Source organism: Dendropsophus ebraccatus, chromosome 15 (assembly GCF_027789765.1).
Source record: "Dendropsophus ebraccatus isolate aDenEbr1 chromosome 15, aDenEbr1.pat, whole genome shotgun sequence".
NCBI lineage: Eukaryota > Metazoa > Chordata > Amphibia > Anura > Hylidae > Dendropsophus > Dendropsophus ebraccatus.
The window spans coordinates 73,433,520-73,451,143 of NC_091468.1; the positions used below are offsets into that span (position 1 = coordinate 73,433,520).

At 48.1% G+C, this 17,624-nt stretch overlaps 1 protein-coding gene across 2 annotated transcripts in view; it reads left to right on the plus strand.

Annotated features, from left to right (window-relative positions):
• Nucleotides 1-17,624, plus strand: part of LTBP1 (latent transforming growth factor beta binding protein 1) — a 332,339-nt gene that overhangs the window by 85,930 nt on the left and 228,785 nt on the right. For both annotated transcript variants that reach the window (XM_069954510.1, XM_069954509.1), the window contains exon 4: nucleotides 3,038-3,216. In XM_069954510.1, the coding sequence (XP_069810611.1) occupies nucleotides 3,038-3,216 (179 nt within the window). The remainder of the gene's footprint in view (nucleotides 1-3,037; nucleotides 3,217-17,624) is intronic.

Genomic DNA, 17,624 nt, shown 5'->3' on the forward strand with positions numbered 1-17,624 from the left:
TGCAGGTGACACCGGCCGTCCTGGCTGCGACATGCTGAGCTCTCCATGCAGGTGACACCGGCCGTCCTGGCTGCGACATGCTGAGCTCTCCATGCAGGCGACACCGGCCGTCCTGGCTGCGATATGCTGAGCTCTCCATGCAGGTTACACCGGCTGTCCTGGCTGCGACATGCTGAGCTCTCCATGCAGGCGACACCGGCCGTCCTGGCTGCGATATGCTGAGCTCTCCATGCAGGTTACACCGGCCGTCCTGGCTGCGACATGCTGAGCTCTCCATGCAGGTTACACCGGCTGTTCTGGCTGCGATATGCTGAGCTCTCCATGCAGGCGACACCAGCCATGAAAAGAGAGAGAACTCTTCCAAGACCTCGTCAGTACAAAAAGACCTGGACATCCTGGAAGACAACGATGGTGGATGATGGCAGAGTAATAATTCCTCCTCACGACGGCCAAGCAAAGATTAGGGCAACGAGAGAGAAATGGTTCACTCCACCGAAGGATTTTTCCCTGTCCTGGATGCCGTCTTCTGCCTATGGAAACGCTCGGCCATCTTCTGCCTATGGAAACGCTCGGCCTTCTTCTGCCTATGGAAACGCTCGGCCGTCTTCTGCCTATGGAAACGCTCGGCCATCTTCTGCCTATGGAAACGCTCGGCCATCTTCTGCCTATGGAAACGCTCGGCCGTCTTCTGCCTATGGAAACGCTCGGCCATCTTCTGCCTATGGAAACGCTCGGCCATCTTCTGCCTATGGAAACGCTCGGCCATCTTCTGCCTATGGAAACGCTCGGCCATCTTCCTCTGTGCAGATGAGAATGGATAGTTGCAGGGCCGGCCTTGTCACCCGCTGTGTTAGGCTTAGTGCAGAGCCTGAGGTGTAGGACACAGAGGTTCTGTCCTTGGGCCTGTGCCATTCGCTGCCTCCTAGGTCCTGAGTGGTTATTGCCCTGATATGTGGCTCCAGCTGGGTATATTCAGTTTCTATGGAACTGACAGAAATGGCCACTTCCCAGTACTGATAATAATGACGAGTGGTGCTGGAGCCTCAGGGGAAGCAGCTCTGTGAGGACGTCTGTGCTGCAAACTCTTCTGCTGATTTACCAACCGGAAGATGTGTCACAAATCTAGTGGAGCCGAAGCCCAATCCTGGCTCTTCTCTCTACGTACCCTGACTGCTCGCTACTGATCTGTATGAGATAATAGTGCTCCGCGCAGGGTTGTCAGCTCTGTACTGTCTCTGACCTGTATGAGATAATAGTGCTCTGTGCAGGGTTGTCCGCTCTGTACTGTCTCTGACCTGTATGAGATAATAGTGCTCCGCACAGGGTTGTCAGCTCTGTACTGTCTCTGACCTGTATGAGATAATAGTGCTCTGTGCAGGGTTGTCAGCTCTGTACTGTCTCTGACCTGTATGAGATAATAGTGCTCCGCACAGGGTTGTCAGCTCTGTACTGTCTCTGACCTGTATGAGATAATAGTGCTCTGTGCAGGGTTGTCAGCTCTGTACTGTCTCTGACCTGTATGAGATAATAGTGCTCCGCGCAGGGTTGTCAGCTCTGTACTGTCTCTGACCTGTATGAGATAATAGTGCTCTGTGCAGGGTTGTCAGCTCTGTACTGTCTCTGACCTGTATGAGATAATAGTGCTCCGTGCAGGGTTGTCAGCTCTGTACTGTCTCTGACCTGTATGAGATAATAGTGCTCCGCGCAGGGTTGTCAGCTCTGTACTGTCTCTGACCTGTATGAGATAATAGTGCTCTGTGCAGGGTTGTCCGCTCTGTACTGTCTCTGACCTGTATGAGATAATAGTGCTCTGTGCAGGGTTGTCAGCTCTGTACTGTCTCTGACCTGTATGAGATAATATTGCTCTGTGCAGGGTTGTCAGCTCTGTACTGTCTCTGACCTGTATGAGATAATAGTGCTCTGTGCAGGGTTGTCCGCTCTGTACTGTCTCTGACCTGTATGAGATAATAGTGCTCCGCGCAGGGTTGTCAGCTCTGTACTGTCTCTGACCTGTATGAGATAATAGTGCTCCGCGCAGGGTTGTCAGCTCTGTACTGTCTCTGACCTGTATGAGATAATAGTGCTCCGCGCAGGGTTGTCAGCTCTGTACTGTCTCTGACCTGTATGAGATAATAGTGCTCCGCGCAGGGTTGTCAGCTCTGTACTGTCTCTGACCTGTATGAGATAATAGTGCTCCGTGCAGGGTTGTCAGCTCTGTACTGTCTCTGACCTGTATGAGATAATAGTGCTCCGCGCAGGGTTGTCAGCTCTGTACTGTCTCTGACCTGTATGAGATAATAGTGCTCCGTGCAGGGTTGTCAGCTCTGTACCGTCTCTGACCTGTATGAGATAATAGTGCTCTGTGCAGGGTTGTCAGCTCTGTACCGTCTCTGACCTGTATGAGATAATAGTGCTCTGTGCAGGGTTGTCAGCTCTGTACTGTCTCTGACCTGTATGAGATAATAGTGCTCCGCGCAGGGTTGTCAGCTCTGTACTGTCTCTGACCTGTATGAGATAATAGTGCTCCGCGCAGGGTTGTCAGCTCTGTACTGTCTCTGACCTGTATGAGATAATAGTGCTCCGCGCAGGGTTGTCAGCTCTGTACTGTCTCTGACCTGTATGAGATAATAGTGCTCTGTGCAGGGTTGTCAGCTCTGTACTGTCTCTGACCTGTATGAGATAATAGTGCTCTGTGCAGGGTTGTCAGCTCTGTACTGTCTCTGACCTGTATGAGATAATAGTGCTCTGTGCAGGGTTGTCAGCTCTGTACTGTCTCTGACCTGTATGAGATAATAGTGCTCTGTGCAGGGTTGTCAGCTCTGTACTGTCTCTGACCTGTATGAGATAATAGTGCTCCGCGCAGGGTTGTCAGCTCTGTACCGTCTCTGACCTGTATGAGATAATAGTGCTCTGTGCAGGGTTGTCAGCTCTGTACTGTCTCTGACCTGTATGAGATAATATTGCTCTGTGCAGGGTTGTCAGCTCTGTACTGTCTCTGTTACTGACCTCATTAAGTAGTCTTTGTTGTCTTGAACAGGATGCTACCCCCACAGACATTGACCATGAACCTCCAGCATGGACAGACGCAGCAGTTCATGATCAAACCAAAGTTTTTCTCTAACTCCAAGAAAGTTCTCCTGGGTGAGCAGTCCGCAGAAGGATCGCTACCTCTCCGAGCCAACGGCCTGGACCATCTGACCTCACAGCTCCATCACTGTAAGTTTCTATAACTATTCTCTCTCTTCTTGGTGTTACATTTTCTAATGTATTCACGGACGTGGATGTATGGCCACGGACAGCAGATAACAGGGCAGAGGAAGCTATAGAAGATCAGAGATAACAGGGCAGAGGAAGCTATAGGAGATCAGAGATAACGGGGCAGAGGAAGCTATAGAAGATCAGCAGATATTTGGGCAGAGGAAGCTATAGAAGATCAGCAGATATTTGGGCAGAGGAAGCTATAGACGATCAGAGATAACAGGGCAGAGGAAGCTATAGAAGATCAGCAGATATTTGGGCAGAGGAAGCTATAGGAGATCAGCAGATATTTGGGTAGAGGAAGCTATAGAAGATCAGAGATAACGGGGCAGAGGAAGCTATAGAAGATCAGAGATAACAGGGCAGAGGAAGCTATAGAAGATCAGAGATAACAGGGCAGAGGAAGCGATAGAAGATCAGAGATAATGGGGCAGAGGAAGCTATAGAAGATCAGAGATAACGGGGCAGAGGAAGCTATAGAAGATCAGAGATAACGGGGCAGAGGAAGCTATAGAAGATCAGCAGACAGAGGGGCAGAGGAAGCTATAGGAGATCAGAGATAACAGGGCAGAGGAAGCTATAGAAGATCAGAGATAACAGGGCAGAGGAAGCTATAGGAGATCAGAGATAACGGGGCAGAGGAAGCTATAGAAGATCAGCAGATATTTGGGCAGAGGAAGCTATAGAAGATCAGCAGATATTTGGGCAGAGGAAGCTATAGAAGATCAGCAGATAGGTTAGCCTTTATGTCTGATGGTCTTAGCGTATATTCCAGCAATGTTTGTTTAACCCTTTCTGTGCTGCCGTACCCTCATCTTGAGCAGATCACATTTTAGCACCTAAAACGTATTGATAAGTGACTTTTCATCTGTTGCTGCCCAAGGGGATACCCTAACAAACAGCGGATTCTTACCTTTCCACACTTTCCCGTTGTCCTCATACATCATCTTCAGGTCCCCAGCTCGTCTGGTGGTGACGGCCCGCTCAGCCAATCACTGACCGAGATGGGAAAGTGCCGCAGACAGTGATTGGCTGCGCAGGCTGTGACCCCCAGACCAGTCCGGCTATGATATGGAGACTGGATCGCTTAGCTGGGGACCTGAAGATGATGTATGAGAACACCGGGAAAGTGTGGAAAGGTAAGAATCCGCTGTTTGTTAGGTTATCCCCATGGGCAGCAACAGATGAAAAGTTATTTTTGAGCAGAATACTCCTTAAAGTGATCTGTGTTCCCTGTGTCTGACCATGTGTCACATTATAGGAATCACCACCACAGAGCTTCACCGTCCAGCACTGCGATTCTGGGTTACATCTAATCGGGGAAACAGCTACATAGAAACTCAGGCATTTCCCTAAATAGAGTTCATCCCACACTCCAATAGGATAGGGGCAGGTTACTCGGAACTGGTGAGTGAGTGTATGAGATAGGGGCAGGTTACTCGGAACTGGTGAGTGAGTGTATGAGATAGGGGCAGGATACTCGGTCCTGGTGAGTGGGTGTATAAGATAGGGGCAGGTTACTCGGAACTGGTGAGTGAGTGTATGAGATAGGGGCAGGATACTCGGTCCTGGTGAGTGGGTGTATAAGAGGGGCAGGTTACTCGGTCCTGGTGAGTGGGTGTATGAGATAGGGGCAGGTTACTCGGTCCTGGTGAGTGGGTGTATAAGAGGGGCAGGTTACTCGGTCCTGGTGAGTGGGTGTATGAGATAGGGGCAGGTTACTCGGTCCTGGTGAGTGGGTGTATGAGATAGGGGCAGGTTACTCGGACCTGGTGAGTGGGTGTATAAGATAGGGGCAGGTTACTCGGACCTGGTGAGTGGGTGTATGAGATAGGGGCAGGTTACTCGGTCCTGGTGAGTGGGTGTATGAGATAGGGGCAGGTTACTTGGGCCTGGTGAGTGGGTGTACCCCCGGTGTGATGTTATATTGGAGGAACGGCCGGTGTGACGCCACTTCTGTGGTGGTTGGCCGAGATACAGCCGGACCTTGGGATGTTGTCACGTGACGCCAGTGCCTGGTGGCCACACAGCTGGTTGGGTTGATGGCACGCCTGCTTTTATGGCACGCCGGCTGAACCCTTTTCCCCTGTGATCAGTGTCCTGCCGGTTTGCTACTGGGTCCCTTGGGATTATGTCACGGATGATCAGAGTGGTGTAATGACCCTCCCGGATGATAGGACCCGCCACCCACAGAAAGGGGAGAATGTCCCAAGGTTGCGGTGTGTGCTGTGTCGGTGGTGGCGAATAATCACAGAGTCTCTGGATATAGTTGAGCTGAAACACGCTTGACAAAGTTCCCAATAAACACTGGATAATATAACGATCAGATCTGTAGTAGAAGTGCGGTGTAGGAGATAGTCGTGTTGGTTGAGTTGTACTGAGTGATACAAGAACAGAGTAGCAGAGAGGAGGATGCCGTGAGAGTCTCAACCCATGTAGTAATGTGCTTAGCCGGGATGTTGGACGGTGAGGTAGAATACTTAGAAGAAGAAGAAAAAGACCTCTGCCCGTGTATTGACCTTTACTTTAGTTTTTACACCACCTTATGCCCAGTAGACTCGGCTGAACCTTCCTAATGGGTGACATAGGCCCCAGACCTTGTTACCTGGGATGAGCTGAATGCTGAGGGTTTCCTGCTGACACCCGCGCTGCGAGGCGGAGTTCCTTGGCTTACTGCAACTTTGCTCTGTCCGGATCATTTCCTGGCTCTTTGGCTCTGTTGTGGATACTGTCCTGCTCTGTGACTTCTCGGTGTCCTCGGCGTGGGTTGAGTGTGTCTCTGGCTTGTCCTCTCTTAAGAGGAGTTTAACACTACATAGTGCTTTGGAGTGTTACTTGTAAGTAAGTTGTGAGAGGCGTGCTGTCCCATGCAGGGTACTGACTGACTAAGACTGAACTGGGGTACAGGGACCTGGCAGAGAACCAGGGCCCAGATATGATCACTGTGGAGAGCTATCTGGCTCGTGTGCTTCCTTCACAACGTCCAGAACGGAAAAGACCTTGCTCCTCCTTCACCCATGTGACTTATTCCTCCCCAGCGTGTATGGTGCGCCGTGAGTGGGTGAAAGAGTGCAACAGAAGAAGAAAGGAGGGAGATGATCGGAAAGAAGAAAGATAGACTCTTACTGGTCTACAGATTCTGGTGACACATAGAAAACAATAACCCTTTGCAATCCTTCAGCTGTGCAGCTTACATATACATATACATAATTTAGCGACATCTAGTGGCGAACTTTAGTACTACTTTCATCACCATAATACAATAAGTACAGACTTTTGCGAAGGGTGTAACACCCGTGGTAGGACACCACACTGGTAAGTGGGTGTATGAGATAGGGGCAGGTTACTCGGTCCTGGTGAGTGGGTGTATGAGATAGGGGCAGGTTACTCTGTCCTGGTGAGTGGGTGTATGAGATAGGGGCAGGTTACTCGGTCCTGGTGAGTGGGTGTATGAGATAGGGGCAGGTTACTCTGTCCTGGTGAGTGGGTGTAAGAGATAGGGGCAGGTTACTCTGTCCTGGTGAGTGGGTGTATGAGATAGGGGAAGGTACTCTGTCCTGGTGAGTGGGTGTAAGAGATAGGGGCAGGTTACTCGGACCTGGTGAGTGGGTGTATGAGATAGGGGCAGGTTACTCGGTCCTGGTGAGTGGGTGTAAGAGATAGGGGAAGGTACTCTGTCCTGGTGAGTGGGTGTATGAGATAGGGGCAGGTTACTCGGTCCTGGTGAGTGGGTGTAAGAGATAGGGGAAGGTACTCTGTCCTGGTGAGTGGGTGTAAGAGATAGGCAGATTGGACAAGGGTTCTGAAGGCCCTATTCCACAGAACGATTATCGGACTATATCGGACGTTATGGCCGATAATCGTCCCATGGAATAGAAGACAACTATCATCAGACATCGTTCAAAGCGACTGTGATAGCAGTGATCTGCTGCCATCGCTCCACGGAACAGGAGGCAACAGACCGCCACTATCCTCTATGGGCTACCTGGACAATCTAGCCATCACCTGGTGGCAGCAAGCAGGGAACGAGGAGCAAATGAGCGCTAATAGCACCCGTTTGCTCACCACTGTCGGCCCGTGGAATAGGGGCAGACCAGGAGCTCTGTAGGTCTGGACAATCCTCAAAAAATGTGAGAACCTTGAGTGCGGGAACATCTCCAACAACGAGATGGAACAAGCCATGCAGTCATTCCGGGATGCGATACATCTCATCAACTTTGGCTCGTACTGTTACTGGCTTTCCCACCTGACCTCTAACAGGAGTCATTGAAGTTAAAAGGGCACTCCGGTGAAAAATTTTTTTTTCTCTTTTTTTCAAATCACCTGGTGTCAGAATGTTATATAGATTTGTAATTTACTTCTATGTAAAAATCTCCAGTCTTCCTGTACTTATCAGCTGCTGTATGTGCTGCAGTAAGTGGTGTATTCTCTCCAGTCTGACACAGTGCTCTCTGCTGCCGCCTCTGTCCATGTCAGGAACTGTCCAGAGCAGCAGCAAATCCCCATAGAAAACCTCTCCTGCTCTGGACAGTTCCTGACATGGACAGAGGCGGCAGCAGAGAGTGGAAGGATAAGAAGTATATAACTTAGGGTAGCTCCACGCATACCGGATCCGCAGCGGATTTGATGCTACGAGTTTGCAGCGAAATCCGCTGCGGATCCTGGTAGTTTGAAGGTCTGTGGAGTTACATATCTGCAGCAGTATTTTTTATTAAACTGCGGATATGTAAGCGGGCCCCTTTAACCCCCCGCTGCTTGCAGCCCCGGCCCGAAGCATACATCACCTGCGCAGCGCTGCGGCTGTGTATGAGGCTCCTGGCTCCCCTCTGTCTCCATCAGTCAATCAGCGCACGACATCACTGATTGGCTGATGGGGACCGACGGGAGCCTCACACACAGCCGCAGCGCTGAGCAGGTAATGTATGATTCGGGCCGCAACATGAAATCCGCTGCGGATCCGGTACGTGTGAAGCTACCCTATTACTAAATCTATGTCACTATAATACAGGCAACAGGAGGTCGGGGCAGTGAGGAAGCATAAGAAGTATATAACATGAACAGTTTCCTTATATTTAATATCTGTCAATATGGCCGCCTGTCAGAGATGGGTCACTGCTGTTACACGGGAGACTGTTGGTGTATATGGGGGTTACAGACTGTTGGTGTATGTGGGGGTTACAGACTGTTGGTGTATGTGGGGGTTACAGGTTACAGATTGTTGGTGTATGTGGGGGTTACAGACTGTTGGTGTATGTGGGGGTTACAGATTGTGCAAAACAGGAGTCCGTGGAGCCTCGGTTGCGAGTCTCAAAACACGGGATAGCCAGATATCTCTAGCCTGTTGCCACGGGGTGCCGCCATGATGGGAAGAGCACCACACCACCCTGATAAATAACCCCTTAAGTCCCACTCGGTTGCGAGTATTGGAACATAAATAGGGAAACACGACGGAAGCCTGCCTTGGCAAGCCCTTGTCATGATCGCAATACTCGCACCTTGAGTTAGACATTGACAAAAGGGGCCACCCTGGTGTTTCCTTATGTATGTTCCAATACTCGCAACCGAGTGGGACTTAAGGGGCTATTTATCAGGGTGGTGTGGTGCTCTCCCCATCATGGAGGCACCCCGTTGGCAACAGGCTAGAGATATCTGGCTATCCCGTGTTTTGAGACTCGCAACCGAGGCTCCACGGACTCTTGTTTTGCATATTTAAATTTTTGGGGGCATCAGTGGAGACTCTTGATTGAGTACTTCATTGGAATTTTTTTCACTGTTCTCCTTGAGTTCAGTGATAACTGTGTTTTGTTGGTTATAGATTGTTGCTGTATGTGGAGGTTACAGATTGTTGGTGTATGTGGAAGTTACAGATTGTTGCTGTATGTGGGGGTTACAGATTGTTGGTGTATGTGGAGGTTACAGGTTACAGGTTGTTGGTGTATGTGGAGGTTACAGGTTACAGGTTGTTGGTGTATGTGAAGGTTACAGATTGTTGGTGTATGTGGAGGTTACAGATTGTTGGTGTATGTGGAGGTTACAGGTTGTGTATGTGAAGGTTACAGATTGTTGGTGTATGTGGAGGTTACAGATTGTTGGTGTATGTGGAGGTTACAGATTGTTGGTGTATGTGGAGGTTACAGATTGTTGGTGTATGTGGAGGTTACAGGTTGTTGGTGTATGTGGAGGTTACAGGTTGTTGGTGTATGTGGAGGTTACAGGTTACAGATTGTTGGTGTATGTGGGGGTTACAGGTTACAGATTGTTGGTGTATGTGGAGGTTACAGGTTACAGATTGTTGGTGTATGTGGGGGTTACAGATTGTTGGTGTATGTGGAGGTTACAGATTGTTGGTGTATGTGGAGGTTACAGGTTACAGATTGTTGGTGTATGTGGAGGTTGCAGATTGTGTATGTGGAGGTTACAGATTGTTGGTGTATGTGAAGGTTACAGATTGTTGGTGTATGTGGAGGTTACAGGTTGTTGGTGTATGTGGAGGTTACAGGTTGTTGGTGTATGTGGAGGTTACAGATTGTTGGTGTATGTGGAGGTTACAGATTGTTGGTGTATGTGGAGGTTACAGGTTGTTGGTGTATGTGGAGGTTACAGATTGTTGGTGTATGTGGGGGTTACAGATTGTTGGTGTATGTGGAGGTTGCAGATTGTTGGTGTATGTGGGGGTTACAGATTGTTGGTGTATGTGGGGGTTACAGATTGTTGGTGTATGTGGGGGTTACAGATTGTTGGTGTATGTGGAGGTTGCAGATTGTGTATGTGGAGGTTACAGATTGTTGGTGTATGTGGAGGTTACAGATTGTTGGTGTATGTGGAGGTTACAGGTTACAGATTGTTGGTGTATGTGGAGGTTACAGGTTACAGATTGTTGGTGTATGTGGGGGTTACAGGTTGTTGGTGTATGTGGGGGTTACAGGTTACAGATTGTTGGTGTATGTGGAGGTTACAGATTGTTGGTGTATGTGGAGGTTACAGATTGTTGGTGTATGTGGGGGTTACAGGTTGTTGGTGTATGTGGGGGTTACAGATTGTTGGTGTATGTGGGGGTTACAGATTGTTGGTGTATGTGGGGGTTACAGATTGTTGGTGTATGTGGGGGTTACAGATTGTTGGTGTATGTGGGGGTTACAGATTGTTGGTGTATGTGGGGGTTACAGATTGTTGGTGTATGTGGGGGTTACAGATTGTTGGTGTATGTGGAGGTTACAGATTGTTGGTGTATGTGGAGGTTACAGGTTGTTGGTGTATAGTCGCCCTTTTGTATGCTGGTAGTGACCCACAATTATATTTGGAGTTTGATGATAATTTTCGCCTTTAGTATAAAATCCCAAGGAACTTAGAAAATTGGAAAATCTGTCTCTAAATTAGGAAGAAGATCCTTCCGGCCGGCATAATAACCAGGCTGAGGCCGTTCTATGTACTGAACAGATGATTTATTGTGTGAGTGAGGTCATGTTGTCTCTGCAGGAGGCATCTGGCTGCACGGAGCTGGTAGAGGACATTGTATTGGTGCCCGTCCGGTGGGGTTGGCGGGCGGCCAGTGGCGTGGTCGCTTACGGTCATCGCTGGATTACATGCTGGATGGCGTGATGAATTGTGGTTTATGTGCAGCAGCATTACACAGCGTCTGCTCAGCCCCAACAGCCTTTCCTTTGGCAAAGTGGGAGTCGAGATTGAATAGATTTTCCGGGTTTGGAGACGTGTCGGTGTCTGCATGTATCGTAGATAATATTTCACTGACTCAATGGCCGCAATTCATCAGGGTTGTTTACACCAAAAATACCTCCCATTCACACTTTCCAACCATTTGTTAAAAAATAAAATTCTCATGCGGGTCAATTTAATGATAAGATTGAGGAGTTGACATTATATGGCGGCATGCAGGAGTCGCGTAACAAGGACGGAAACCACCCAGATTATAAGAACACTTGTTTAAAAAAAGATTTTTCCAGTCAAAACAATGACGGAACCTTCAAGAGGGGGGAAGCAATGCTAGATAGACATTGGGGGGACAGTCACTGCGCCCACAGACAGTGGGGGGACAGTCACTGCGCCCACAGACAGTGGGGGGACAGTCACTGCACCCACAGACAGTGGGGGGACAGTCACTGCGCCCACAGACAGTGGGGGGACAGTCACTGCGCCCACAGACAGTGGGGGGACAGTCACTGCGCCCACAGATAGTGGGGGGACAGTCACTGCGCCCACAGACAGTGGGGGGACAGTCACTGCGCCCGCACCTTATTTTGTACAAAGGTTTGTGACCTTTGACTTTCTTGCGCCTTGCAAGCCACTATTAAAAAACATGAGTGGGTGCACAGATTTACTATAATTTACCACAGGGACAGGATATGGCGGCATACATTTTAGCAGAAAGTAACAGTCACTCACAGCTTACATAACGGCGTATGGGCGGCAAACAGGTGTGTGCCCTTTAATATATCGGTCTTATCTAACACCTGTGTCCTTTTACCGACTTTTATAGTCTTGTTAGGATAACCCATTTAAGAGGACTGACAAGGTGATTTCAGTGCTCTCCCTTACAGTCATAACACATGAAATACTCCTCTCTGCTATTCCATGACATAGTGCTGGTGAAAACAAACTGAACAGGCAGGCCCTGTTCTGGGCTGATGAGTTACATGGTACACGACTATAGACGACATGTTGGAGGAGAATGGTCAAGGGGTTACCCTACACACTGAACCGGCTTGCACTGTGCTGGGCTGATGGTTTACATGACTAGAGATGACGTGTTGGAGGAGAATGGTTACTGATGCGCTGGTTTGTGGCAAGTTCACTACTATAGATGGCATGTGGACGGAGAAGGGGCTGCCGATGTACTGGTTTTGCAAGGTATCACAGACAGCAGGGGTGTAGCTAATGTCTCCTGGTCAACTTGGTTCCTCCCCAACTTTCACGATCAAGTGATGCTATTGGTATATATATACCCTAAAACAGATATTACCAAAAACACCAACATATAGGAAAAGAAAATATTCTCACCATGCATATTACCGCCATACTGTTACTGACCAAATCCTGTATCCTGAGACCAATATTACCAATAATACCAGTATACAAGGAGGAAACATTACTGCCACACCACAACCATCAGCACTATATTATGCTCCTCTTATAGATGGCCCCCTCTCCCCCCCCTCCTTATAGATGGCCCCCTCTCCCCCCCCTATAGATGGCCCCCTCTCCCCCCCCCCTCTTATAGATGGCCCCCTCTCCCCCCCTCTTATAGATGGCCCCCTCTCCCCCCCTCTTATAGATGGCCCCCTCTCCCCCCCTCTTTATAGATGGCCCCCTCTCCCCCCCTCTTTATAGATGGCCCCCTCTCACCCCCCCCCCTCTTATAGATGGCCCCTCTCCCCCCTCTTATAGATGGCCCCCTCTCCCACCCTCTTATAGATGGCCCCCTCTCCCCCCCTCTTTATAGATGGCCCCCTCTCCCCCCCTCTTTATAGATGGCCCCCTCTCACCCCCCCCCTCTTATAGATGGCCCCTCTCCCCCCTCTTATAGATGGCCCCCTCTCCCACCCCCTTTTAGATGGCCCCCTCTCCCCCCCCTTATAGATGGCCCCCTCTCCCCCCCTCTTATAGATGGCCCCCTCTCCCCTCCCTTATAGATGGCCCCCTCTCCCCCCCCTTATAGATGGCCCCTTCTCCCCCCCTCTTATAGATGGCCCCCTCTCCACCGCCCCCTTATAGATGGCCCCCTCTCCCCCCCTCTTATAGATGGCTCCCTCTCCCCCTCTCTTATAGATGGCCCCCTCTCCCCCCCCCCTTATAGATGGCCCCCTCTCCCCCCCTCTTATAGATGGCCCCCTCTCCACCCTCTTATAGATGGTCCCCTCTTCCCCCCCCCCCTCTTTATAGATGGCCCCCTCTCCCCCCCTCTTGTAGATGGCTCCCTCTTCCCCCCTCTTATTGATGGCCCCCTCTCCCCCCCTCTTATAGATGGCCCCATCTACCCCCTCTTATAGATGGCTCCCTCTTCCGCCCTCTTATAGATGGCCCCCTCTTCCCCCCCCCCCCTCTTTATAGATGGCCCCCTCTCCCCCCCCCCCCCCCTCTTTATAGATAGCCCCCTCTCCCCCCCCCCCCCCCTCTTATAGATGGCCCCCTCTCCCCCCCCCTCTTATAGATGGCCCCCTCTTCCCCCCCCCTCTTTATAGATGGCCCCCTCTCCCCCCCCCCTCTTATAGGTGGCCCCCTCTTCCCTCCATGCAAAGCAGCGGTGGTCCAGGTCGCAGCGGTGACCACTGCCATCCTGGTAGCTACGCCAGTGACAGAAAGAAAATCAACAGCACAACATAAGCTATAAATGGAGGGAAGTGAAAAGACAGTGACCATGTGTGAGCCGTAGACTATACCAGACAGAGCGGCTATAAATGACGTTGTGCCACATTGGGGGGTCGTCTCAGCTGTGGACCATAACTTGTTAACCCCAAAGGAAGCAGAGCCGCCCGGAGACCAGAGAAGCAGCATGGCGCCCCGGAGAGCAGTGCGGCCTCCGCTGATATCACCGCCTGCTATATAAGAAAAGATTACTATATAAGAGAATCTAAAATGAGATTACTATATAGGAGCAACGAAGATGAAATTACTATATAAGAGAACATAAGATAAGAATACTATATAAGAGAACCTAAGATAAGAATACTATATAAGAGAACATAAGATAAGAATACTATATAAGAGAACATAAGATAAGAATACTATATAAGAGAACATAAGATAAGAATACTATATAAGAGAACATAAGATAAGAATACTATATAAGAGAACATAAGATAAGATTACTACATAAGAGAACCTAAGATGAAATTACTATATAAGAGAACCTAAGATAAGATTACTATATAAGAGAACATTAGATAAGATTATTATATAAGAGAACATAAGATGAAATTACTATATAAGAGAACATAAGATAAAATTACTATATAAGAGAACATAAGATGAAATTACTATATAAGAGAATATAAGATAAGATTACTACATAAGAGAATCTAAGATAAGATTAGTATATAAGAGAACATAAGATGAAATTACTATATACAATAACCTAAGATGAGATCACTATATACAATAACCTAAGATGAGATCACTATATACGAGAACCTAAGATGAGATCACTATATACAGAACCTAAGGTAAAATTACTATATACAATAACCTAAGATGAGATCACTATATACGAGAACCTAAGATGAGATCACTATATACGAGAACATAAGATGAGATCACTATATACAGAACCTAAGGTAAAATTACTATATACAATAACCTAAGATGAGATCACTATATACAATAACCTAAGATGAGATCACTATATACAGAACCTAAGGTAAAATTACTATATACAATAACCTAAGATGAGATCACTATATACAATAACCTAAGATGAGATCACTATATACGAGAACCTAAGATGAGATCACTATATACGAGAACATAAGATGAGATCACTATATACGAGAACCTAAGATGAGATCACTATATACAGAACCTAAGGTAAAATTACTATATACAGAACCTAAGATGAGATCACTATATACAATAACCTAAGATGAGATCACTATATACAATAACCTAAGATGAGATCACTATATACGAGAACCTAAGATGAGATCACTATATACAGAACCTAAGGTAAAATTACTATATACAATAACCTAAGATGAGATCACTATATACAATAACCTAAGATGAGATCACTATATACGAGAACCTAAGATGAGATCACTATATACGAGAACCTAAGATGAGATCACTATATACGAGAACATAAGATGAGATCACTATATACGAGAACCTAAGATGAGATCACTATATACAGAACCTAAGGTAAAATTACTATATACAGAACCTAAGATGAGATCACTATATACGAGAACATAAGATGAAATTACTATATACAATAACCTAAGATGAGATCACTATATACAATAACCTAAGATGAGATCACTATATACGAGAACCTAAGATGAGATCACTATATACAGAACCTAAGGTAAAATTACTATATACAATAACCTAAGATGAGATCACTATATACGAGAACCTAAGGTAAAATTACTATATATGATAACCGCTATAACTCTGCATTCTGTAAAAAACTCTAACATCAGTTAAAATGGGTTAAACACATTTTCCCCCACTGGATTTCCCCTTTAATTGCAATTGGTTCTATAGCTCCTTATAGCTACCCTCTAGAGCCTCGGCCTTCCAGCTGGTACACGACTACAAGTCCCATCATGCCTGGAGAGCCGAAGCTTTAGCTGTAGTCTTACGTCTCTGCTCTTGAGGGACAACCTTGCCCCTTCTCCAGTCGGTCTCTACCAGTCATCTCCAGCCATGTCCCATACTGTGGTTTTCTGAGGCTGTAAATGTCGGCCCTAGATGGCAGATTATCCTCTAAGTCTATGGATCACAGTTCTGTAGTCGGGTAGTTTTATGGCCTCAGTAGAATATTTCTTTGTCCCTTAGAACCATCTGTATGAGAGTGGGGCTGTCTGGGCTCGTACACATTGACCCCTATTGAGGTGAATGGAGAACATTTACTCCTGGTTTTTACCTGTGAATTCAGTTCTCTTTATTGGGAGAGGACGTTGTGGGGCCGAATCAGCAAACCTCTCCCAGTGACTATGGATGTTATACTGCTCAGCAAGATAGTGGCAGAATGAGCCTATCCCCTGGAGGTTGGGAGGCTGGCCGTTGTCCATCATCAATCATCTTCTGACCGGTTTCGGCTATGGATTATTTATGCTCTATGTGACGCCTCTGTCCGGGAACCGAAATGAAATGATTCACAGCACAAAATGGCTGGATACATTTACAGCAGGTTTCAGTGTCTGTTTTGTGGTGAATAGCGCCCGCCCTGCCAGCCGGCTCAGACACGTACACATTACGGCCGCTTATGTGCGCATGGTTGTCTGTAACTTCAGCAGAGGACACTTTGTAACCGCCGGATGCATCAGGGTATCCTAATCTATTATGCAAAACAGGAGTCCTTTGGAGCATCGGTTGCGAGTCTCAAAACACGGGATAGCCAGATATCTCTAGCCTGTTGCCACGGGGTGCCTCCATGATGGGGAGAGCACCACAACGCCCTGATAAATAGTCCCACCTGGTTGCGAGTATTGGAACATAAAAAGGGAAACACCAGGGTGGCCCCTTTTTGTCAATGTCTAACTCAAGGTGTGAGTATTGCCATCATGACAAGGGCTTGCCAAGGCAGGCATCCATCCACAGACAGCCGCCCCGGGGCGTCCATCCACAGACAGCCGCCCCGGGGCGTCCATCCACAGACAGCCGCCCCGGGGCGTCCATCCACAGACAGCCGCCCCGGGGCGTCCATCCACAGACAGCCGCCCCAGGGTATTTGCCCCTCGTCAGTGTGGGGTAGGATTCTGGTTAGTTGGGGCAATGACAAATCAACCAACAAAACACAGTAATCACTGAACTCAAGGAGATCAGTAAAAAAATTCTAATGAAGTATCAATTCAGAGTCTCCACTGATGCCCCCCAACCGAGTGGGACTTAAGGGGCTACCTATCAGGGTGGTGTGGTGCTCTCCCCATCATGGAGGCACCCCGTGGCAACAGGCTAGAGATATCTGGCTATTCCTGTGTTTTGAGACTCGTAACTGAGGCTCCACGGACTCCTGTTTTGCATATTAAAATTTTTGGGGGCGTCAGTGGAGACTCTGGATTGAGTACTTCATTGGATTTTTTTCACTGATCTCCTTAAGTTCAGTGATTACTGTGTTTTGTTGGTATCCTAATCTATTAGCAGACGTCCTAAACCATGCAATGTCTACGTTGTACCACATCCCCCCACTTATTGACAGTCCGTTATATCTATGACCATAGTCAATTATTCCATACACTTATCTCCCTTTATACATTGAGGTTTTCAATCATGTTTCCAAATTACCCCCGCGGGACACCATCCAGAGAAAACCCAAAGAATAACATAGAGAACACCAGGATGTCGGTCTGATCATGTTTATACCCACGTCCTTAGGGTCCTATTCCACAAAACAATTGTTGGCCGTACTTGGCTGATTACCGGACGCTCTGTGCGATAATCATTTAGTGTGATAAGTCATGACCTGTCAGCTGACTGTTGTCTTTCAGCATGTTCTAGATACACGATGATGATGATTTCTATGGGTCATCCTGATCTAAGGATCGTCCGGTCATCCTCCCGCTGCTGCCTGCACCTCCCCCCCCCCCTCTATGTAATAGCACAGACAGTGAGCGGGCTCCCTAATATCGGGCCGTGTAATAGGGCCCTTAGTATTGCAACTTTTCTAACCGCAGTTTAGCTGACCGCTA